At 34.2% G+C, this 26791-nt stretch overlaps 2 protein-coding genes across 3 annotated transcripts in view; one reads left to right on the top strand and one right to left on the bottom strand.

Annotated features, from left to right (window-relative positions):
* crc (bZIP transcription factor crc) overlaps positions 1-26791 on the bottom strand; it is a 68699-nt gene that overhangs the window by 17205 nt on the left and 24703 nt on the right. The window lies entirely within an intron of this gene.
* LOC138713370 (uncharacterized) lies at positions 14497-15878 on the top strand. Its single transcript, XM_069845427.1, has one exon. It carries the CDS (start codon positions 14696-14698, stop codon positions 15440-15442), a length of 747 nt encoding a protein of 248 aa, XP_069701528.1. The 5' UTR covers positions 14497-14695; the 3' UTR covers positions 15443-15878.

Below are 26791 nucleotides of genomic sequence, written 5' to 3'. Positions count from 1 at the left end.
CAATTGTAAACAAATTACACGAACTGGTCTGCCTGGAAGACATTCCATGAAAGTTGATGGGTGTGGTCAAAGAATTCGTATTACAGTATGTTAAATACATTGTAATGAGGAAGCTAGCAAACATTTTACATTTAAACATAAATATTTTTATACCTACTAGAGAAAACGAGATACTTTGTTAGAAACGTCAGTATGAAATTCTGCTGAAAACAAATGAGAGTCCAACTATTCTCTTCCACCAACATAAACTACACGAGATTTTTTTACTACTACAGCATAACAACAAAGATAATTATCAATATTCACATGCTTAGTTATCCCATTTCGTGACTGTCAAATTTGCGAAGTGTTATTTTCATTTTTCTTCAATAGCAGGTAAAATTACATTTCATCGTCATTTATTAATACTCGTATTAATGGCTAACAGTTACATCCTAAGCAAATTCTTATTCTGAAATAGCAAACTTTGGTTATAATGATCAAAATCTGAAAGTCTTCTTCTTTATGCCCATTGTGCCTCCAAACCGATTATGCTATTTTTTAATGAGAAAGTTCAAAATTTCTACTTTCTCTTGGTTTGTAAAACATTTTCTTTGGTAATGTTATCTTCCATAAGATAAACGTAGTTCAGCCATCTTTATTTACATTCTTCTATCCCACTGGTTTCCAACTTTCGATTGACACAGACCTCTATATAATTTTGGCAGTCCCCTAATTTTTTTTTTTTTACATAATTTAGGCTGATAAACAGGTTTACTCGTTAAATATTTGAATAATGTGATGAATTAAATATCTTTATTAATTTGGTGATGATGGTGGTAGTGGTGGTGATGGTGGTCCATGAAGGGTCAAGGCCTACCAGCTGGCTGCTGGCCTCACATCCACATCCTTCAGTAGAGGTGAATGGCCATCCAGCCAGAATGAAGGTATTGTGTGGTTAGCAAGATGATCCCCCAAACTGTTACAGCAGTTTTCATAACCAGATTTTGCTACCTATTATAGCTCTCCAAATTCATCACAATACTGGGTGGGCACCAGTCCTATACACTGGCCGATATTCCTTCCCCATGAGTACTTCAATCAGGATGCATTCTGTAACGCGAGTCCTAGGCATGATGCCTTAGACCACGACGCTATGGCATGGGACTTGTTAAATAATGATAATGATGTTAAATTTTAGTTTCCGTTTTTTAACATAGAACCTAATCTAAAAACACATAAATACAAAGCTATTTTATGTTATACCATGTCCTTGATGTGAAAAATAAAGCCAATTTTCATTGCTTGGCAGTTACTACTTTGAATGCAAAGTATGGTTGAATAATTGTAGTGTAAATATTCTAAATCGCAAGTGTGAATGAAAATTAAGTTTTCTATACATTTTGTTCAAGAAGACTATAGCCATTCACACTAATATGATGATACATATGGCATTTATTGTTGTATTGCCGTTAGGGAGACATTGAGATAAATGATCGTGCATGCAACAAAAATTTATAACAGTCATTGTAGGATTTTTAAATTCAAATCACAAGGTAATTCTAACAGCTGCTTTCCTTCTTTGACAGGCAAACTATTTTTTTGTCAGCAAGGACTTTTTTTTATCTAATTCCAGAAAGGAAAATATTTTGTTAATTGTAATGACAATGAATCAAATCTTATTTTATATTGCCCACGATATCAAACACGAGTTCATAGTAAACTGTTGCTGGAAAAGTCACTGAGAGCAGGAAATAAATTGAATTCTTGATCGGCAACTTGACGAGACCACATGTTTAACTTCTTCACCATTCCAACATTACTCTCAATGGCAAGCAATGTCAAAGTTGGGCCCTGAAGACTGGAATTTGGAATAAAAGCTAAAAGTGGCAGACACATAGACAAGACATGCATGGCAAGACAAGAGAAGTCCCTCATGCGATTTCATTCCTTTTAAATTATGAGTCTTAATAGTTTGAAATATAAACAACAAAATTTTCGAAGAAACAGAGAAAAATCAGAGTACATGTAAAATTAAGCTTAATTAACACATAATTTGAAAATAGATTTTGGTTCTGCACACCCCTTTCGAAACACACACGAATCACAGTTTGGGGACTCCGGTTCTATCCCATCAACTGTAATAACTTGTAGAGTTTGTCTTATTATTTCATTTCTTATTTCCTCTTTCCTCGTGATTTTTCTACATACAGTATCTTAAAAATCCCATCTCTGCCACCTGAAGTGTACTTTAATTCCAATTTTTTTTATTATCAAAGTCTCACTACCAAATAAAAGTGCAAGCATAGCCATAGTTTTATAAAGTTTTATCATTGACTCCTATAGAAACAAAATGCATGTGTAATATATGACAAAATGGTTTCAATCAGGAAACTGATAAGTGGAATGCACACACAGAAAGACTGAATGAAGCCAGAATAGTAGAAATAACATTACACATGTCACTAATGAAAACAGAATTTTCGGCCGTCTGATAGCGATGTTGAACAATAGTCCAATAGGCTCCTACTGAAATTTAAAAAATTCTGACTAGGTTAGGGTGACCAGAGATCCCATTTTTAACGGGATTGTCCTTTTTCAGTCTCTTGTCCCGTCACGAGAAAAGTATGCTTGGGATGCCAAATGTCCCGTTTTTTTTTTAAATGGCATCCCGTTTTCCTAAATTATTGTTGAAATATTTATTTTTTAAAGGCCATGTTAATCACAAAATCCATAGTTTGCTGAAGAAAAGGTCAACATTTCTGGAGAAAATTCACTCATCAAAGAAATATGATGCTGATTGTACAGTTCATCTTCATGGAGAATGTTAAAATAGTTAAAAAGTAATATCAGGCAAAAAATTTAGTTATGAAACATTCAGAATACAGTGACATGGGTATAATGTAAGGTCCAGTTAACCTGAAGTATTATTAAACAGGTAAGTCAACCTAATTAATCCAGACTAGTTGCAATATTAAAAAAATGGTTAACAATGACTTAAGTCAAGTATCCATGCTACTCTATTATGTATAATTATTAGGCCTATAGCCTAGTTATTGTAAGCAGTGTAGTATTTATTACTTTAAAATAAATAAAACTGGACCTTATTGCTCACTGATATTATAAAAACACAAGTAATAACGAACGTTTAGATAAAATGTTGATTCATGTCAACTTTAATAAGTGTCCCGTTTTGTTATTTTGGGAATCTGGTCACCCTACTGTAGGTGTACAGGTTATAAATACTCGGGGAAATCGAATAGCTAAAGACAAGACTCGAGAAATTCATGAGAAAGGAATAGGCTTTTATATGTTTGTCTTAAATTTCACCAAATGTAGGTCAAATCCTCAAACTCATCTCACCAAAATTCCCATCTTGCTATCACCAATACCATTGACCCTAGATAACCAAGAAGTTGATACAGGATCGTTAAATAACTGTTAAACCAAATTAATGACATGAAAATTTCTGCTGAATCATTGACAAGAAATCATGATCACCAAGCCTGTTAATATGTTGGTGAATACAGTGTGCAACAGAAATTAAATTTTGAGACTAAATTCATAAAATATTTTAATTTAAAATTTCAATACACCATGACATGCATGGAAGGAGAAAGAGAGAATGTAATAACTTGTATAAATTCTTACTTTAACAGTAAACTTGAAGCTATCAAGCAAAGATGGCTCAGTGGTAAAACTGTGGACTCGCATTCAGGTAGTTCTGTGTTCAAATTCCAGGATTGGAAAATCTGATAAGGTTTTTAGTGTTTTCAATGATCCTAAAATAACTAAAAGATAAATGCCAAATTGTTTCAAAAGACCTGAATCCATACTAAGTATTGTACATGGTAAACTTGTCTGCAGATGTGAACAATAGATTGCAATATCTATGGGGGTTCACAGACTAGCCAGTAGATAGCAGCAATAAAATGTATAGCCAGTAGATAGCAGAAATGAAATGTACCATTCCAAAAATACAGTTGACTGTTGCGACATGACCTTACAGTTAAAGTGACTATAAAAAAATAAATACGCGGTATGACTGCCATTAGAGCCAGGGCTGAGCAGCTGACAGCTGGCCTTATGTCCACATGCCTCAGAAGAGGTGAACGACCATCCAACCAGAACAGAGGTATCGTGTAGTTAGCCTTTGTAGCTGGCTGTTAGAGGGACTGTAATGACCTAAAACAAATTTTTACAATTTTCAAACTTTCGTAGGTTTCTACAATGCATCATTTAAGACTTTCATAATTTATTGTTACTGCTCATGATTTCCAATGATGGGTGTTTTTTTTACTTGGTTACTTAACAACACTGCATCAACTACTGTTATTTAGCATCAATGGGATTGGTGATAGTGAGATGGTATTTCGCGAGATGAGGCAGAGGATTCGCCATAGATTACCTGACAGTCGCCTTACAGTTGGGGAAAATCTCGGAAAAAAACCCAACCAGGTAATCAGCCCAAGAGGAAATCGAACCCACATCCGAGCGCAACTTCAGATCGGCAGGCAAGCGCCTCAATCGACCAAGCTACACCGGTAATCAATTATTTTTGTTCGGTAGACCTACCTATAATGTTACAGAAGGTTTATATTTTTGTTGCTAATATTCCCAGTTCTGTTAAGGTGGTTTAGTTTATGTTCTGGAAGGTTCTTGTATAGCATTATTGTTTATTTTTTCATATCTTTTCCTCATTAATATTCGCAGGTTTTACTTAAGATCTTTTGTTCCTTAAAATCTCTTCATATTTTTTCTATTATGTTTGAACTACACAGTAGTCACTGTAGTATCTTCTAGGCAAGAAAGTTATTTTTCTTTGTGATAGTTAATTGCTGGTACATTATAAAATTCAAATAATACAGGGAATATTTTTAACTGTCCTGAAGAGTTGCTGCTTTCCACTCCCAGGCGACTTCATGACTAACACGCTGATGACGCAGTTCCCGGTTGGCAGTCTCAATGCTAGACTGGTTGCCATATGGAGAATATTTAATAATACAGGGAATATTTTTAACTGTCCTGAAGAGTTGCTGCTTTCCACTCCCAGGCGACTTCACGACTAACACGCTGATGACACAGTTCCCGGTTGGCAGTCTCAATGCTAGACTGGTTGCCATACGGGGTGGATGCATACTCCAATGCTTTTTAGTTTCTGAGCTATGCTTAATTATTTGTGTGAAGTTAATGATTACGTCCAATGCCATTTTCATTACATGAGCTGAGCGTGTATATATTTATAATACTTACATAAAATACAGAAAATAGCGTGAAAATGCGACGTAAGTTCCGACAGAAATTTCAAAACAGACCCATACCTTGTGTAAAAACAATAAAAAAAACCTAGCTAAAAAATTCGAAGAAACAGGTTCAATAAATGATCGTAAAAGACTACATAAGAGCTGAAATGGAGTCAATCAGTGCTACTGAACTTGTGAAAGTTAATAATAATTTTATAAGAAGGTGTCAGCAATGTGTAGCAGTCAACAGGGGATATTTTGAGCATAAAATATGAGCTGGGTAAGCACAAATAGTTGTACATTGCTTGCCTGCCAGGCAAACAGCAGGTGCATGCATAGCGGGAGACAGTCACTCTGTGGCCACGACTGGGAAATTCCAACTCTCCAGGACAGTTGAAAGATGTTCCCTGTAGAATTCCTTATTTGAATAAATTCTGAATCAGAAAAAAGTAAATACATTTGGAGATTTCTAAGTTCACATTCTTGAGCACTGAGAGCAGATATTTAAAACAGAAAGGAAAATCCCACCTATTTAGCAAAATCGAAGTCATGCACTAATATCATACAGGATGATAAACCTCAGAGCCTTGCACTTTGGCATCTCATTGCTTTAATGTTATACACTGACTGATAACCTATACGGTTATGTATTTTATTGACTGTTTTGATATGTGACAAGGCCATCAAGTAAGGGAAGAAAAATACTATATCATACTTATGAAAACACCGCTCAACTTACATTCATCTATTTCCTCAAAGAAAGGACAGGTCTGCTAACTAGGACTGCGAAGTCTGTAAATATTTTTATTAGTAGGCTACTTGATTCCACCCAAAATTGCGTCTGACTTCATAGCTCTCTTTTTATTTATACTAACATTTTGTGTTTATGTGATGTGCAATATTCCCATCTGATAGTCAACAAAGATGGACTGTGCCTGGAAAAACCCCAGTATGCAGATCCTTTCTACCTTACATTTCAAAGCAGTAGTAGAATCATCATATACTACAGAAATTAGACCACAGAACTGATCTGTTTCTATATCAGATTAAATTTGTTTAAAACTGGTCAATTCTTCCTTGTTTAGGGCATCCAACGTCTTCTCTTCCTTTTGGTTTATATCCATGCATTATATTATGTGCTAGGGCCTATTCGACCATTGTCAATCCTGTGCACAATGATCATAGCATCTGTTCATATAGTCATGTAATGCCTTAGTTATATTCGACACACTGAGTTTCTTCCAAGTCTTCATTTCTTTTGTCATCCCTCAAAGTATATCCTGTTATAAATAAGGCAGAGACGAACAGTAAATAAAGGTCAGAACCTGCGACAGCTGAGGATAGCAGAAGTATTTGATATGTTTAAAAAAATGTGGGGATGTCATCAAAAAGTGCAAGTAAAGTGAAATTGTAAATGATTGAGAAGTATAGGAGAGAGGGAAATTGTATAAGGTGATGTGTAGAGATAAATATAAGTATTTATAGGTACCGGTAGTGAGAATAATGAGAAAGGATTAGGTGTAAGTGGAATAGTGAGATAGTGACAGTGAGCGCAAATAGGAAAGAGTGAAAATAGTGAAAAAGGGTTAAGAGAAGTGAACAAGTGACAGCATAAAATTAGTAATAACTTTTGAACGTTGGAACAGTAAATGAATATAAGAGAAAGATAGGAGAAAAGGGCAAAGAACAAATAGGACAAATAATTCAATATGATAATTTATAGAGAAAAAGTGAAATTGAGATTTTAGTGAATAGTAGTTAGAGGAAAAAGGGGGTTTGAAAGACTTATATAATATTGGATATATTAGGATTAATGAACAAAAATAGAATAGCAAATGAAATGTAGGAGAAATACTGAAGGAGACTGAACAAGTATTAAAAAAGGTACATAGTGTAATTGGGAGTATTTGTGTACTGCAAATAATGTGTTACTGTAATATGTTAATGGTGGCACCAGATACAGAAATGTGAGGTACACCATTACATGTAAAGAAGTGCTGTGACGAAATCATATACCATATATATTATTATATCCTGTTACAGTTCTCAAAAATGTAATCTTTGTTACTCGTACTTCAATACTTTTGCTTTGTTTTATCATAAGATCTGTAGTTCAGTGTTAGGATGGCAATCACTTTATAAAACATTAAAATTAATATCAAATCATACTTTTTTATACAGTGTTCTTATTCTTCCTTCTAGTTGTTGTAATGTGGTGAGTCTTATATCTACGTCAATAACACTTTCATAAAAGATAGCACATTCAAGAATGTTGAACTGTTTCACTTATTCAATTAGTTTATCATCTTCGTTTTCATGACAAGTTACATTAAAAGAAGTAGAATACAATTCATTTCTATCTCTTAAATGTAGTGATTTTGTACTGTTGTAAATGTAGTGATTTTGTACTGTTGTCTATGGAGAGATTTAGATAGTTACAGAATATAACAGCATAATATAGGCTACATGTAAGATTGTTTCGCAAAGATAAATTTTACTGATAAAAGTATGTAGTAGAGTTGTTCAAAATGTCCCATGCTTGTATGCCCCATAAGAATTCTACTTAAAGAGGATTTGTGGACTGGCAATTCACGAGGGGGAGAGGAAGGGTGAGGGGGTTCACGGACAAAAAGAGAATTACTGTAGATACGCATTATTTCGTTGTCTTATTTTAACTTAATGTCAGTCAGTCTCTATGTGTTTTATTCCATAAGGAGTAGGAGTAGGGTTACCATAATATATTAGTTTGGCAAAATCGAGATAAATTCGAAATAAGTCACAATTTTTACTGTTTTTGTATTTCGTAACATTTCTTTTTATACAATTTTTACTGTTTTTGTATTTGGTAACGTTTCTTTTTATACAAACATGTGTAGATAATTATTTTAATGTGAAAAAATCAGATTTAGTGTTATTAATGTTCTTGTGAAGTACTAAAGAACTTTATGTATGTTTGTATTTTAAAATATAATCATAAAATTCAATGTAGGATTTTTTTTTTCGTGTTACCCGTAATTAAATCAAGTAAATGTTCTGCTCTGAAAATAATATAATAAAAGAAATATTAAGAAAGGCGCATTCTATTTTCTGGTAATTGCTACTGAGAAAATAAATTTTAATCAATATACTGGCAATTTTGTTTCTTTCAGTTTCAGTGAAGCTTAGGTATAAAATAGACCTTGTATTCGAACTACTGTTATTTCACTGACACGAATTCTAGAATAGAATAATCAAGAATGTGAAATATTTTCTCAGTCCTTTTCTTGCAGACTCAAAAGAAATGATATTACTTGATTTTTATAGGCGTCCAAGAACTAGATATTACAAATTTTAATTATTTAAAATTGGTCACTTAGAAGTTCTTTATCTCACAATATTGGCTCAAAGTGTCACTGAATCTCTCTCCATAACCATGGGCACATGACGGTTCACGTCATGGTAGCTAAAGTGTTAAAAACGATATTTTTGTATAAGTTTTTGTACTCATATTGATGTCAATATGTAAGTTATAACCTTTGAAACATTTTTTTTTGTCCAATGACAGAACCCTTTAACTTGCTTTATGTGTCCCGACTCTACGAGCATGCTCATTGATGTCAATAGTACCATGGAGCATAAACCGCTTAGTTCATCACAGCAGAGACTCCGAAGTGCACCACAGGTCGTGATCAACATTGCACTTGTAGAGGATGGATGATGATGGAGAAGAATTGTAAGATGTTGCATGAAAACTGGAGAACCTGGACAGAACCCCTGTGTTGTTTGCACCACAGGCTTGCCCAACAGAAGTTATAAATTCATGGTGTATCGGGATTTGAATCTGGACCCCTGACTTATAAGTCCAATGTCCTAACCCTGAGCCATCATGGTGGTTAACTTTTAAACTAAAAATCATTGTGCTACAGCTATACTAGGGACCAGAGCTGAGCACTGCCATCTAGCAGTCAACTGCGTAATTACCAGAGGGGATGGAGATGCTTGCATGGTCAAACCTGCAAGTGTCCAACATATTAAGAGTTTTCTTTAATCGGAGTTTGCCACTCATCATCATGGTTTTTCAATTTTTCCTACCATGAGGTTACTGAATAGACCATGTTCAAAAACCTGTAGCCTTGAAAAATTTCTTAGGTATAGCCAGGAATCGAACTTGGTATCTTCCAGTTCACAGTTAGGCAAGCTAACCAACCACTGTACTTAACTCCCGATTATTATTATTATTATTATTATTATTTATTATTATTATTTTTTAAATGTTATATTTTATTTAACGACACTCGTAACTGAAGAGGTTATATCAGCATAACCAGTGTGCCAGAATTTTGTCCTGCAGGAGTTCTTTTACATGCCAGTAAATCTACTGACATGAGCCTGTCGCATTTAAGCACACTTAAATATCATCGATCTGGCCCGGGATCGAACTCGCAACCTCAGGCATATAAGGCCAGTACTATACCAACTGTGCCAACCAGACCAACTGACTATTATTGTGTCCTGTTCAGTGTCCATAGTTTCCTCACACTGTGGTGTGTTTTTACATTACCGTACTGTATATAGTTATTTTATTGCAAGCAATATCACAAAGACCATCTTATCTCAAACATTTCTCTATTGCTATGCAATTGAATAAAGGCAAGTTACAAAAATCTTAAAGAGTGCACTGTCTCAAGGAAAAGCCAAAGGGTGAAGAGAGAAAGATATGGGGAGAAGGAAGAGTGTAAAGGTCACAGTTGAAGAAAATATAGTTGTGGTTAATTTCACTTCTTTAAATATTGTTAACAGTTCGAACAGTTCGATGGACTTGAGCATCATCATCACATGGAGTTAGAAAGAACCGTTAACCTCGAATAGACAGCTACAAATAAATCGTAGTCATGTGCATCTTTATCAGCATGAGATTCAGTACACATGAACAAAACAGTCTACCACGTGTTAGAGAAATCTGGTAAGACTGGAGAAATGCTAGTCACCCACGACATATCTCAAATCTAAAGCACAACTTTCAAGAGATTAGAAACTTTATTCATTACATGATCATTCGATCAGTAAAATGCCACTGCTATGCCATTTATGCATTACACACCCTGCATAGAGGTTACATAGAAGTGGAAGTCACTTGTTCCACTGCAGGAAAAGATATGGTCACTGCACCTTCAAAATCCACTATGTGCATATAAACAGATCTTTCAGGAGAAACAAAAAAGTATTATCACTTTTAATTCCCTTGATTTTCAAAGCTACTTTCGGTATAATTTCGTCATTACCTTCATTTTCAAAGATACTTTCCATATAATTTCAATCATTACGTAAAAAATGATGAAAGTATACCGAAAGTAGCTTTGAAAATTAAGGTAATTAAAAGTGATTTCTTTTTCTTTCTCCTGAAAAATATGTTTAAATGCACATAGCGGATTTTGGAGGCATAGCAACAATATGTAACATACAGTACCTTCTGATAATGAAAGATATGAACCTATCAGATGCGCCTAACTTTATTATAGTTAGACTAAGGCTCGGTTTTATAAATATGGTTAATCTGAAGATTATTTAAACCTAACTGTGAGTTTAACTCAACGTGCCGTATTAGAGAGCCTTGGTTAAGTTAACAGTAGTGGAATACGATTGGTATTATTGCTAGAAAAGAAAAGACGATCGCAATTGTTTAATTATATTATTGATTTAAAATAGCTGACGCTCGTGGAGAATCTTTATTAAGAAACATCTTTGTTCTTCGATATCAGAGAGAGTATCATAATAAAACCTAAAGAGGACCAATACTGCGTACTTCAATATGCTTGTCAGACTTAACCTCAAATAGTTTCTTATGCTGGCTACCAACGTTATACTCCCAGACACAATGCAACTAAACTAAACCTTGCATGACCATCTGCGAAGTAACTCCATACAGAATCAACTGAGCAATGAAGTAGTAATATTAGTGTGCGTATTTTTTGTGTTGTCTAGAATATTTATGAAACAGAATTCAGTCAAACAGTAAAATTATTTTTATGAATCTAGTAAAGTTAGGTAATATTATTTGTGTTTATAAATCAGGCCCATAGTAAATCTCACCAGGAGACTGTCTGCCACACACACAGTACAATGCACAATAGGTTTATGGTAGATTTATGGACACCTTAGAAATCTTCTATCGGTATAGTTTTCAGTATGCCTACTATTAGAGGAAAAATAGCGCAGGAGAACTAGTAACTGATGCAGAGATTTAAGAGAATGTTTTCAAAGATAAAAAAGGAATAATTTATCTTTCCAAATAATCCTTAAATTCAAACTCTAAAACATATTTTTGCACTTTCTCATTTTTCTGTTGCATGTGGTATCCGAGTTTCAATTTTTCGAAACAAGGTTAGGACTATAAGGCCTAATTCTGAAGGTTAGGACTGTCTGTTTCGAAAGCCTCAATCTGTTTCAAAACTTATATTAATTTATGTATATTTCAAAGTGGTGCACTCTATTTCGAAAAATTCTTGGCCGCCTTGGTCGTTCAGTAATATTGAGCACTCACTTATCGTCATTCATAAGTTGCTGGAAAATTTCTGCAATATCCATGTGTATTGCGGGAACCGCCATCTTGCACTGTTGAGCCTTGAACTGCAGTTTAAACGATAGAGAACTGCCAATCAAGTTAAGTTAACTCAAGATTAATTGGTAGTTAAGGTTTATAATACGAACCAGAATGAAAAACTTCAGTTTAAACTGAACATAAGGTTTAAATGGCGTTTATAATACCGCCCTAAAGATATTTCACATTTTCAATGATAAGATAGTAGTCATCAATCTTTGAATTTTGGGAAGATTTTAACATCCTTACTTTTATGGTGCTACGACTACACAAGAGGCCATGCATGGCTAGCCAGAGTTGCCATCTTATCAACTGCATAACTACCAGATGTGATAGGGTTGTTGTATTGTCAGTGCTACAAGTCTTCTCAAGCATTATTGACATTTAACTGGAACTCACCATCTGTTTTGGATACCCAATCTTTTCGGTCACAAGACTGAATGGTCCCCATTTCACAAAGTCACAAAGCAATGTATGAATGGCATATGGCTAATATAATTGGAAGAAGCAAGCAGCACATGAAATAAAATTTATGCCTGACACGCTAATAAAATTCACAACGAAAATCTGACAGCTTAATTTTATTGTAATAGTTACGTGCAGATGATACAGGAATACAAGTCGATTAACAAGACATTTTTTAAATTTTGAAAGAAATATAAGATAAGGAAACTGGGATTCTGATGATGATAGGATTTGCTGACAGAAGACGTACACAAGAGGTATGCACACTTTTTAACGAAACTCATTCAAATCAGCCACCTACTTCTACATCAACATGAAACATGAACATGTCAGAGACATAAAAGATCCCCCCTCGCCAATATTTTAATGAATATTGAAATTCTATAATTTAAATATAGTATTAAGACAACAAATTAAAGAAGTTCTATTACATTGTCTAGCAACCATATTGGTTATGTACTGAAATTGAAATATTACTTGGACAAGAGGAATAAAAAAAAAACCTCCAATCTATACACAGTCATCTGGTGAGTAAAAAATAATATCCAGTTTTAAAAATAAAGACAGAAGTGAAAAAACAGTATTAAAAATATATTTAAGAAAAATTAATATGCAGATATACTAGATTCTCACTAATCTGGCCCCCTACTAGTGCATTTCCTATCACTTCTACTGTAATATTTTGGTGGTGTAATTGTTAGTTTAGTTTGTATACGTCAAACTGATTTGAAGTCTTTAATTGCTTATTCTTCTGCAGCTCATATAGGAATTGTTCTGGTAAATTTGCACTCGTGCCATGTGTTATACTTATTACTTATGGTTATGCACGTATATACTTATATAGTCATACATACAGTAAAACCCCAATAAGATGCTGTTCAAGGGACCGCGTGTAAACCGTGTATCAGGCGGGTATACTAATTTTGACTTATATACAGCATCTATTAGCATTTTATTTTATTTAAATACATGATTCATGGAAGATATTACAGTATTACTCCATTATGTAATTACAGTACTGTACGTCAAAGACATTTACAATATGTACTGTACTTAATTCTTTCGAAATATGTCATTTATAGTTGTTTGCCGTGTGCGTGTACTCAAAGCCCTCATGTTTACCACACTTCACTTTCCTGCGCTTACATTCTCCTGACATTGCAGCTGCAGTGATTGAGTCGCGATTTTTTATTATCGTCCTTAATGTCGATGATGGAAATCCTAATGAATCAGAGAGCTGTTTCTGGTTAAAAGTATTGTTTTCATCATACTTTCGTAAGATTTCCAATTTTTCCGACACAGAAAGTGCCTTTCGTTTAACACTCATTGTAATCATACTCACAGACACTTCAATACACTAAAGAACAAAAAAATGACCAGCAAAATTTCCATAATTTTATTACGGCCGAGTGAGGAATGTTGTTTGAGAAGGAGAGTTAGCAAGAGGGTGGAATATTGTAACTGTATGTAGGCTTTAAGCGTGCAGGTAAAGAATCGAATAAGAGAGCGTAACAAGAGTGTGAGGTATTGTACAGTATGAAGGTTTAAGTGCGCAGATAAAGAGTCGAATGCCAGTACTTTTAGGTTAACGGCATCAGTGAGTTCAATGGCCAAAATGTTTCATTGCTGTTACATTGCTGAAAATTACATCTAAAATATTCCACAAAAATAGCGTATTATGCAGAATTAGAGTGCAACAAATGGGTATTTTATAAAGGCGTTATATATGAAATGTACAGGGACAGGACAAATAAAAAGTGTATTACACGAGATAGCGTAAGAAGTGGGCATGTCTTATTGAGGTTTCACTGTATACACATGTCAGCTATGTGTGGAACGTTCTAGTTTTGATTTAGAAGTGCAAGTGGAGTGACTGACACGGATTATAAAATCAAATTTAATGACATTTTTAAGCACTCCCAGTAATCTGGCACCCCTCTGTGCAAGGAATCGCCGGATTAGGAAGGGTTTACTGTATAACTAGGTCAATGTAGTGTAGCCTAGCCTAATTAACTGTTTACAGAAGTATCTGAACTGAAACATCACATTTATAGAAGCTCTTGAGAAGTAGGTTACTTCAGTTATTGCCTATCTAAGCTGTAACATTTAAGATTTCAAAGCAGATGGCAACTTGAATCAGCTCACATAAACATACACAAATTTTTCTATTACCTCACTGAAACTGATCTTTGAAGTCAGTTCACACTCAATTATTATATTGTTGAGTTTTTCTTGACCTAAATGTAGTCACAAATGATTCTTGATCAACTTCACTTTACTGAACTCATGTTCGCCAGATGCTACACAAACAGGAATGTGATGGAAAGTACTAAAACTTGTTGAAAACAATTACTATTTCAATAATATGTGATTTAACAAAATTCGTCTTTTATGTAGTAAAAAGTTTGTTTTTTCCTTTCCCTAAAAAAATATGAAAATCAGGTGCCCATTTAACGAACTCCGAACAATTGAGTACACTGAACAGAAGTCGCTGTCTACCTTTTATCACTGGTTTAATAATGTAAGTGTCAAGCCGACCGAACCCACAATGAATCCGGACAATATGAAACAACTCATCAGAGAAACTGTAGACCATAAAGCACTGAAAGTCGAAGTAAATAAAATGAAGAAACTAAGCAACAATACCTTATTCGTAGAATGCAATAATAGCACCGACTGCGACACTTTGGAAAAGAAACTAACCAAAATAAATGCACTCTCCATAGAACGCCCCAAGAAAAAACTCCCCGCTATTCTACTAAAATTCGTCCCACGGCATATAGACGACGCCGAAGTCAAAGACTTAATACTGCAGCAAAATAACCTGACACACTTAGAGAATCCAGTAATAGACATAAAGTTCACCAAGGCTAAGTTTGAGGACTCTAGACATCTAGTAATGCAAGTCAGCCCTAATATACGGAGAGAGCTGCTGGCCCTACAGAGAATAAAATTAAAGTGGAGCATGTGCAGAGTAGAGGACTTCACTATCATCACCAGATGTTTAAAATGTCTCCGATACGGTCACACAAGTAAATATTGTAACAATAAACAAACATGTTCATACTGCGCAGAAGAACACAGCTGGAAAGATCAAATCCTACAAAACTGTGTCCAACGTTGCAATGCAAGCAATAGCAGGGATTATGCCGATAGAGCAAGCCCTGCATCTGAATAAAGATATGAAGGCGGTTAGAAGAGGCTTACGCACCAATGCAGTTCTGCCCAAACTCAAGAAGACTGAACTACCAACAAGATATGGAGGAATCCATCCGAAAGACAACAGCGTAACATCAGGCAACAGTGGTACAGTCATCCCAACCAATATACAGATCTTCATGGACGGGTCAAAAACTGAAAAACATGTCGGAGCAGTCATGGTCGCAGAAGAAAATTCAATGGAGATCTACACCGAGGCATGTAGACTGGACAACGAATGCTCGGTATTCCAAGCAGAACTTCTAGGAATCCAAATGGCAGTAGACTGGATTCAACAGCAAAGTAAAGATAAAATCTCATATGCAATACATGTAGACTCGCAAGCAGCACTCTTTGCCATCGCAAACAAAAGAACTACACAACCAATAGCAGTCTACATTAGAAAGAAAATTATCACTCTCAAGAAGTCAATTCATATCTCATTAAACTGGGTCAGAGGACATACAGGAATCAGAGGTAATGAACGAGCCGACTACCTAGCAAAGATTGCTGCCAGTTATAAAAGTACTATAGCCTACAACTTCATCCCTATGTCTCGAGCTAAGCAACTTCTGGAAAATTACTACATAAACATTTGGAATGCAACTTACATCAACTCCGAGGTAGCACATCACACCAAACAGTTCATCCCCTCTATCCACCACAGGCTCTCTATATCCCTATGGCCTAATTACATTATCACCCAATTCCTGACCAACCACGGTTGTTTCCGTACATATCTTCACAGGATCAACAAGGCACCACCTCCCCTATGTAACTGCCCAGAAAAGTCACCTCAGACAGCAAGACACCTTCTGACAGAATGCTCCTTGTACTCAAGAGACCGGCCTCGTGTTCTAACAACCCAAACGCTGCCCCAGATACTGAAGTTCCACATCAACACTGTCGCTGTCACAAACTTCATCAGCAACATCTTCCGCACACTTCAAGAATAGACTCTAAACAATCAAATTGTAGTCACCACTAATGTAAATATCTTGTGATATGCCTATGGCAAAACACAGGTTGTAAAATAGCACGTAAATAATAAAAAAAAAATAATGTGAGTGTGTGAGACAGAATATATTTAATGAAAGAAAAAGTACAAATAAATTGTAGAATGGTACTATGCCAGAAACAGTGCACGTGAAGTATGAAAGATGTTTGAGAGTTTTTGTAATTTATCATGGAACATGTAAACATTGATATGTTCATTTAGTTTTGTAAAAAATAAAATTTATGTTACTATTATATTCGTTTCCTTTCACTTTATATACCTTTATATTAAACTTCAACCCACGGCCTATTGTGTTCAACATCTTCCATAAAATATGGTCTCATAATACTTCCCATTTTTTTTAAATTTCCAACACATACAATATCTCACTCACATTACTACATAAATGACAAGCGACAACAACTTTTGTTGAGTGATTTTTTCATGAACCATACCCTACTGTGATAAATATGCACCACAAAGGAGTGCAGTTTCAGTTGCTACAGTCATTATCACTATTACGTAGAACAAACATTACTTTTAACAGAATGGATGAATATAGAATTTTACAAAAAAACCTGAAAAATTGAAGCAATTAGGGGAGTTAGTATTTCAACATACAGTATAGGCCTATACAGTAAAACCCTGATTATCCGTCACCCTACTAACCGATTGGCAGATTATCCAACTGTCTTTCTCTCTCTGTCTGCTTTTTTTTTCACTATAGAAACATAAGAAGTAGATAATATTGTATGTTATATTAGTATATGTATTTTTTCTAGAGAGTCTTATTACAAGCATTTACATTTACACAGTTTTGGCCTACTATTCGAGTTGCCGTACTCTATAACTTATGTATAAAATGTATTCCATGAGTGTCAAAAGAAAACGTGTTGTGCTAAGTATTGAATAAAATGCAAAATAATTAAATGGTATGGGAAAAGAGAAATTATGGATCATCTCGCATCTCAATACGAGACTGGTGTTACAACTGTGCACAATTTAATAAAAAAGCAAGGATAAAGTGTATACAGTATGTAAATCTACAATCTACAACATGAGACCTTAATTATTCCTATCTTTCCGCTGACAGCCATTAAAAGGAGTTTTCTTACCTTAAAAACACGTTGTTGAAAACCAAAACTAAATTAAACTTCTAATTCATTACCAAGTGTATTAAACCAACACCACAGAGAAAATGATGAAAGTTCAGTGTTATTCACTTAATTTACGAAAATATTTTATGGTATGGATTATCCGATTTTTTAGATTAACTGTTCAGTCAACTCCCTTCATTACCACGGATAATAGGGGTTCTACTGTATTTATAATATTTAAATGCGTATGGTGTTTGTCCAAATTCACTGCCCAGTACATAATAGGGACCTGTTGTTAATGTCCATTTTCAAAATGTATTGAAGGAATTAATATGTATATTGTCAGTAGGCTAACAGAAATGTAAATGCATACCCGTCATACACATTACAAAGATTAATTTTTTTTAATAATAATGGTTCATTCAGTTTTAAAATTTGGTTATTTACATACCAAACCTAATAATGAATAATTATCCTAACTTGCATTAAAGTGTTCCAAGTCCCCTCCTCCCTCTTGAATGACTGAATACTCGTCTCGAATAATTTTCTCAGAGTTTCATGTATGTTTCAAGGCATATATTTCACGTAATATATGTGCACCTCCAATATGAATGCTATGTTATGAGTATGGTTTGGATAAAGTAGGTGTATCAGGATAGGCATTCTCAGTCAGTGCGTTTTGCTTACAAACATTAAGGAGGGATCTATTATCCATTCAATGATGTTTTAGTTAGGGGGTGGGGAGCGCTCTTCCAAGCAATTAATGTTTGTAAACAAAATACAGGGGCCAAAGATGCCTATCCTGATGCAGCTACTTCATCGGAACCGTAGTTTTGAGAGAAAAACTACTATAAATTTAGAGTATCATCATCATCATCATCATCATCATCATCCAAATAAGTACCTTTTTTGTTTTGGACTGTCCAAACATAATTTTCGGAAGTCTATTATGATTCATTCGTTGGACATGGTTTTTCCACTGCAGCTAGTACTTGTTTATAAACTGCGAGACTAATTAGAGTTATTGCATGATTTCCTCATTTCCTTTGTGGTCAAAACGAGTATATCCTAGTGTTGCTCTATTCTGCTAATATCAGTACTTCTCATTGTCTGTGCTTCACTTCCGTAACATAGTACTGGTCTGGCTAAGGTTTTATGCAAACGCATTCTGGAGTGTCGCTATATTAGGGAAGGCTTCATAATTTTGTTGATTCTCATTATTTTATTGTACAGTAAAACCTCGTTAATCCGGACTAACTGGGAGGGGGGATAAGTTGACCAGTTTAACGAAAGTTTGGATTAACTGAAATAACCTAAAAGAAGAGTAGAAAATGCATTAAAACTCCATTTATAGCAACAAAACACATTTATTTTGGTGTATTTGAAGGGTATAGGCCTAAATACTCTCTATAATACTGTTTGCTTTTATAGTTTAATAATTACTTTAAAGCAAATGTGATGGATTTTCTTTATTTTTAATGCTATAGGTGTAACATTGTAATTCCATAGTTCTAATGTATAAAAGTAAGTCTTAAAACAAGGTTTTTTTAATATTTCCAAACTCATCTTTTTCTTTCTTTTTTTGTCTGGATTAAACAAAGTCTGGCTTACTGGGGTCCGGATTAACGAGATTTTACTGTATTTGCAAATTTTAGAAGCTATATCTGTTTCACAAAAAATGTTAAATTATAGCCAAGATACATACTCATTTACTCTTTCTATTAATTTGTTGTTTAAGAAAAATTTGCTTGTAATGAGGTATTTCCTACGAAATGCCATGATTTTTGTTTTTTCAATATTGATTTCAATGTCGAATTTGGCGTTGATCATATTTAATTACCGTAGATTATGTACCAGTACTGAATATTGAAGGTCGTCTTTATTATATGCAATTAGGACTAAATCATCAGCAAAGAGTAGACTATCAATCTGTAAATTTTGACTGACGGAAATTGAACCATGACACGTCTTGTTTTCATCTTTAATGATTCTGTTCATATAATATAATGAAAAGTAATGAGAATAGGCCACAGACTTGTCTTACTCCGCTATGAATTTGTTGCCAATCTGAAAGTCTATTCAGTGTAAAAACTACTAAAATATAATTAATGCTAGATTTAATGCATTCAGTTTCAGAGTTCAATGAATCTAAATCTTAGTGTAATAAACAATTTGAACCGACATTAACATGTTCACATGTTATCAAAAAAGTACCTGAACATTATTATGAAATATTAAATATTTGTTATACAAATTTTATCACTACATTTTTCAGTACTGCTTTCCTTTTTTCTTATTCTTGCTCTACTTTAGATTAATGTTTCTCTTTGCATCTGAGGATCGTCTACAGTAGAAGTAAAAAGTGTATTTTCAATGTTTAAAATGTAGGAACTTCATTTTTTCGACAAAACTCTTTAAACAGGTGTAACAATGTCTCACTTTCTGTTCCACTGATCTGTAACACTAATAATAATTATCCAAAGCATTTGACTGTATAAATCATAAAATGCTGCTAGACAAATTAGATTATTATGGAACTAAAGTCGTTGCACACCAATGGTTTCACTCATATCTCTTAGACTGATTGATTGATAGTCAAATTTGAAGGGCGCGTCAGCATCAATGGCTATTTGCACCCATGCCTATTGTTTTTCTTTTTGTGTGGTGAAATTACATTATTGTATAACTAAAATTCACACTGACTAAAAACTTTGACACATTAAAACACACTAATATTGGACGGACAAGGTGACTCCTGATATAAAATAACATTAAAACGAACACGTAGTAGTCCCAAGATAATGTGAGACAATCATAAAATATAAAACAAACACTGCTACAAGAAATATGTGGCAATGTTTTATAACAACAATCATTAAAAATCGGATGTATAAGGTCCGAGTAATAAGGTGTATTAAAAGAAATGTAACTAAAATAATCTCCAGATGTAAAGGGTCTGGAGAAGAAATAACAATGGGCTAAAAGGACATTAACATATCTCTTAGACAAGAAACAGAAAGTCGAAATCAATACAACTATGAAATCTACTTCGACATGGGGAACTATTAATAATGGAATTCCTCCAGATTCAATATTAGGTCCCTTACTTTTTCTAGTGTTCATAAATGATCTTGCCCCCCTAATAAAAGATGTAGGTCATCCCATATTATTTGCAGATGACACAAGTATAGTAATTACAGCCATAACTCCAACACATTCCAATCTTCAACAGAAGAAATTCTCTTCAAAATATGTGACTGGTTCTCAGTCAATAAATTAGTATTAGATTGTAACAAAACTAACATAATTCAATTCAAATCCTGTCCAAATTCAACCTCGTAAATTTCAAGAGCAATAATTAACAAGAGATCCCTATTAGAAACAAAACCAAATTTCTTGGCTTAAAAATCGATGTGTTAAATTGGAAAAATCATATTAAATAAATTACCCCCAAACTAAACTCAGCATGTTTTGGTATTAGATCTATGCAAAAGATAGTAAATATCAATACCTTAAAAACAATATACTTTGCATACTTCCACTCGGTAAAGAGTTTTGGAATAATATTCTGAAGAAATTCCACAGATAGTAACAGTATATTCCTATTACAAAAAAGAGTAATTAGAATAGAATAATAGTAGGTGCCAATGTTAGGGAATCATGTAGGACTATTTTAAAAAAACTACAAATAATGCCCATGGCTTGTTAGTGTATTTTTTCATTAATAATCTTCTTCGTATGTAATCATGAAAACTTTGTAACTAATTCAACAGTTCACAGCATAAATACACGTCAAAAAAATTACTTTCATGCTCCATCGGCAAGTCTATCGTGCTATCAAAAAGGAGTGTGTTATATGGCAGTAAATTTTTTAAATATCGATAAAGAAAATGAAACTCAAAACAAGATTATTTAGGGCCAAATTAAAAAAGTACCTAATTTCTCACATCTTCTATTCTGTAGGTGAATTCATGACATTCAATAACGCTTCATGAAATTGATATTCAAACTTTGTGTTGTACTATTAGATTATACTGTAAACCTCGTCTGTATATATTTCATCTAGACTGTGACTATAAATTAAGACTTTATAATAGTATTAAGTTTTTTGACTTGTTCCATATTCTAGCTGTGAAGCAATGTATAATACCATGGAATCATCAGTCTTAAGCAAGTTGCAGAGGAAGTCTGTTCGCTTTGTGCAAGTCAGGAGATAGTAACGTGTAGTAGAGGCGTTGACCTATGTTAAACTGGTGAATAAGTGTGCGCAATAGTGAAATGGAGGACAGTACAGTGAAACAAGACCTAATGGAAATGAAGGAGAGCATGGCAGAGCTAAGGAAGAAGATGGAAGAAATTCAACTGGAAAACGAAATTTTGAAAAGCAAATGGGATCAATTTGAAGAGGAAAAGGGGAGAAAAAACTTGTTATTTTTCGGTATAGAAGAAAAAGATAGAGAACAGAGTATCGATACATATGAGAAGATATTAGGAGTGTGTTGGGAGTGTTTTGGTATAGACGTGAGCGATGGACAAGTACAGGAAGCATTTAGAATAGGAAAAAAGCAAATACAAAATTCAGAACAAGCTAGGCCAATATTAGTAAAATTTAAGAGTGTGGTTACGAAGGAGAGGATTATGAAGAATAGAAGAATGCTAGGGAACACAACGATCAGAATAGATGACGACTGGAGCTACGAAGTGAGAAGTAGAAGAAGAGTTCTAATCCCTTTTCTTAAAGCAGCACATAATAATGGTCAATTCGCGAAACTCATCAAGGACAAAATTAAGATAATTTGGTTTTTAGTGTAGAGGAGTGCTTAGTAACATTAAAGGAACCAATCGTAGGCTCAGAAGAAAAGGAATGGAACAGAAAAATGTTGAAAGAAAAAATCAAGAATATCGTAGCTAAAGGAGAGGTTAGTGACACAAGTATGGTGAGTGTACGCGAGAAAAATGCAAGCATGTCAAACTCAGTGACGATTTCCAGAAAGCAGGCAGTGACATCAACTGATGAAGAAACAGGAGTGACGCGAACTGGCATTCAACAAGCTCAGCAGAACAAGATCTCAATGCAAGTGAATGGAAATAGTGTACATCAGATGGGAGCAATTCCGAAGCGGGTGAAGGAACTAAGATCTAAATCGAGGCTGACGAGAAGCAGAATAATGCAAGTAGGAGATAGTTCAGGGAGCAGTGATGAAGGAAGAGGGGAAAACAAGGTGAAAAAACAGTATGACTTAAGGAAATGGTGTGGAGGGGAAATAAATCGTAAGAAAAGAAAACTAAGATCTAAAAAGTAGCAATGTGGAAAAGTGAGTAGTGAAAAGTGCAAATAATTAGACATGTAGAGTGAGGGGAAATGTGTCATACAGGAGGGGGTTATAGTATTTTTGGTATAATGATGAGTTAGGAGTAAAGTAGTGGAAGAATTGATGACAGACAAAAAAAGACTAGTGGAAGAATTGCAATAAGAAATTTAAACAAAGTAATGTCCTAATTGACTTGTATGAGAGGTGTGTAAAATGGGGAGATGGCACTGTATGCTAATAATGTGAAGTGCCGCCTCACCAAAAGGTATATTGCTTAAAGACAAATGTATACATTCAATACCAAGGAATGTTAATAAATTCAATACAATACGATAAGCTGACAATTAGAAATAAAGAAATTTAGCTAAGCTAAAGAATTTTTTTTCTGGATGAGGCAGAAGAGGGGAATCAATGCAATAAAATTTACTTGCTGTGTTGTACAAGCATAAACATTAAATGTTTAGCACCTTGAAGGCATTCCTTTAGAAGTTGTGACATTCTTAGCTTTTTCCTTCTTGCCTCACCAAGCACAATGCTTCCTTCTGCTATTCAATATGAAATTAGTAATATAATGAACTAAGGATTTGTTGCGGACAAAATTTTAACATGTCAAGAGCTGTGTTATAATTCACTGCATAGTAACTCCATGATGAAGTTTAATATATTTTTGAAATGTAATGTACCAAAAACCAGTCAGGAATGTGTAAGGAATTAATGGTGAACCAACTGTGAATAGTAACGTTCAGAACTTTATAGATTTTGCAAGCTATAAAATAAATAGTTGAAAATTACAAATAGCTTTTTTCGATACAAAAAGAAACAAGATTAATTATCGATTTTATTTTAGTTGACAACAGAACTGCCCCACTCGACATGTGCAGACATTAGATCTGATCACTGTCTTTTAATAAGTAATGATTAATATACTGATAAAATGAAATCCACTATGTAAATCAAAGAAACGGCCTTCAAAGAAAATATTCAAAGGTCACCTCTTAAAAGAACAAGGTATAAAAAAACCTGTATCAACAGAGTATAAGATTACACAGAAACAACAGACGTAAGCAAAAATATGAACAAAGAATGGGATAATATTTTAAATATTTTGACTGGTGCTGCAAATGAAGCTTTAGGAAAACATAAAAAGAATTGTAACATGAAAAAATTAAGAATATGGAATAAATTTATACCTGATTACATTAATGATAAAGAAAGGAGCTTACCCAAAGTTTTTAAATAGCAAGAAAGAGCAAGATAAAATTCAATCCAAGAAGAAATGTGCAATAGTACAAACAGAATTTAGCAAATTAAAAGACAAATCTGGGATAAATATGTAAATGAAAAAGGAAACAGATATACACGGACATCAGAATATAGCTTTTAAAATGATGAGTATGCTTAATAAAAATGAAAAGGATAAACTAAATTTAAATATAATACCAATATAAGAATGGAAAAGATACTACAAAGATCTACTGATAGAAGATGAACAAAATAATATATTTACAGTAGAGCATGATCCAAATGTAGATTTGATATCAAAAGAAGAGCTATTACAAACCCTGAAAGAAATTAAAAATAATAAATCCCCAGGTGGTATGAATAATATCAAGATGGAATTAATAAAACATTCACCAAATATATTACTGTCCCGATAGCTAGATTTTATTAATATCTGTTGGTTAAGCAATTGAATCGCCAGGTTTGAAAACTAATTAAGTCCAATGAAACCGCAAAAGCATTTTTACACTATTGTAGAGTTTTCTTGGTGATGTGCATCGAAGTAAGAATAGAAACAAAGGTAACCCCTCTCCAATCCATGCTTGTAAGCACATAATGGTTCCAGGAATGAAAAGCGCACTTGTCCTGGACTGACTGGATTTTCAAACCTGGTATTAAATATTAGGAATGAAAAGCAGGTTCTCCAGGATTGCTGCCTACCAATAGCTTGCAGCCTGCAACAATCAGTCTTTTGCATCACAAATGATACTTAAAAACAGTCGAGTCAAATGATATAAGTGGCAATGAACAGTGCTTGAAAATATGCAAACGTCGCTCTGGGACATTATCAGTGCCTGCTTGAATTTTCAAATAACACTCAGGATAGTGTATTTCTAGAAAAAAATTCATACGTTTTCATTACACTTAAGGAGTAAAATGCCCGTTAAAATATGATTATTAACGGAAACAATTAAGAATTTTGGGTACTCTTTTGGGTATCCAAAAGTTGATGCATGTAACACTTGTAAATTGCTAGAAATGCAAATTAACAAGTCATCAAAAGAATGCCAAAACAATGTATAGCAATCTACGAGCATGCTACAGAAGGACACAGGAAGATGACACTGTTGAATGACTAATTTTCAATATCCAGCAGAACATGCCAGTGACTAATCTTCGTGTCATTGAGATATTCTGTCTCCAACAGATTTGGGTTTACTTTAATGTCTGCATTTTCAGTGAGCCGAATATAGCACTAAACGATGTTTCAATGAAGTAGTGGCATGCTAGCAGCACTACATAGAAAACTGTGTACGTGACAGAGAAAAATTTGTACTTGTTCAGTGATGCCTGTCCAGGGCAAAATTTAAACAATACAATGTTGCAGTTTTTCTGTATTTTTTTCAATGACGTACTAAATCGAAGCCATAGTTTCCTACTAAGTGACTGTTGTTGCTCTGTCATTGAAAAGACGAAGAAAAGGTTGAGAGAATAGAGATACCAAAGGATGGTTTGACATGGCCAGTCGAAAATATGTTATTGTGATCGTGAAGGGAGAAAATTTCAGGGAATGAGTTCCTAAAGAGTCATTTCAAAAAGGATGTAAACAGTAAGGTCTGGAGTTCACTGTGTCTTAAGTACAATGTACTGAAGTATTTTAGTGCACACAAGTTTCAGATCAAAACATCAAAGTTAATGAACGGTGAGCCATGGGAGTGCTTCCAAATTTGAAAATCTAAAACAGGTGTGACCACACAACCAAATTGTTTAAACATTTAAGCAAAGATGAACACAACTTGTACAATTCACTGCCGTCACACAAAGATGAGACTGAGTGCAGCGACACTGCTGTAGTGAGCTAATCTGTTTTCGAACATTCAATTTTCAATAATAAAATACTTCTTTAGTCATCAGGTGCATATATCAAATTTTCCTGACCCCATAGTTCCTACTAAACACGTTCAAGAATGGAAAAGATGCAAGTCCAGGTATATAAATTCTTTATATGAAATGAGTCAAAGTCAGGATAAGAGAAGAAATGTCTAAAGGAAGTGAAATAGGGAGAGGAGTACAAGAATGTCCTTTATCTACCCTGTTCAACATCCACTTAGAGTATCTGGTGAAGAACTGTTTCCAGAACATGGGAGGGGTGATAGTAATAGAAAGAAGAATAAAGTGCATAAGATTTGCTGATGATATAGCTTTGTTAGCAGAAGAGGAGATGATACTAAGGGATATGCTAGTAGAGCTAAATGACACCTGTGAGCAGTATGGGATGAAGATAAATGCGAACAAGATGAAGACCATGGATGTCAGAAGAAAAATAAACAAGATAAACTTGTGAATACTAAATGAAGCAGTTAACTCAATTTCAACTTTTGTCACGTTGTGATCTGTGTCATGACATCATGAAATTTTGATTTCCTATTGGGCCGTAATTTATGTAGCGTTGCATCGCTCTGTCATGTTGCATCATTGCAAAGAGAGATCACTAACACAGTAGCATGATCGCACCTAACATGATTTAATGTGCTTGGAGGGATACTGGGTATTGTCTTCAGAGCTACAAATGGACTTACTGGTACTAAAGAAGAAAGCAAAGCCAGTTCCTAAATAAAAGAATATGTAATTTATTTTGCTCACAATTTTGGTTAGTATGAAATGTCAAACATATTTCATGAAACCATTGTTTCTGAGCTGTT

This window comes from Periplaneta americana, chromosome 14 (genome assembly GCF_040183065.1).
Source record: "Periplaneta americana isolate PAMFEO1 chromosome 14, P.americana_PAMFEO1_priV1, whole genome shotgun sequence".
NCBI lineage: Eukaryota > Metazoa > Arthropoda > Insecta > Blattodea > Blattidae > Periplaneta > Periplaneta americana.
Note: the sequence above shows the minus strand (reverse complement) of the source record. Positions and strands in the feature narration are given on the sequence as shown.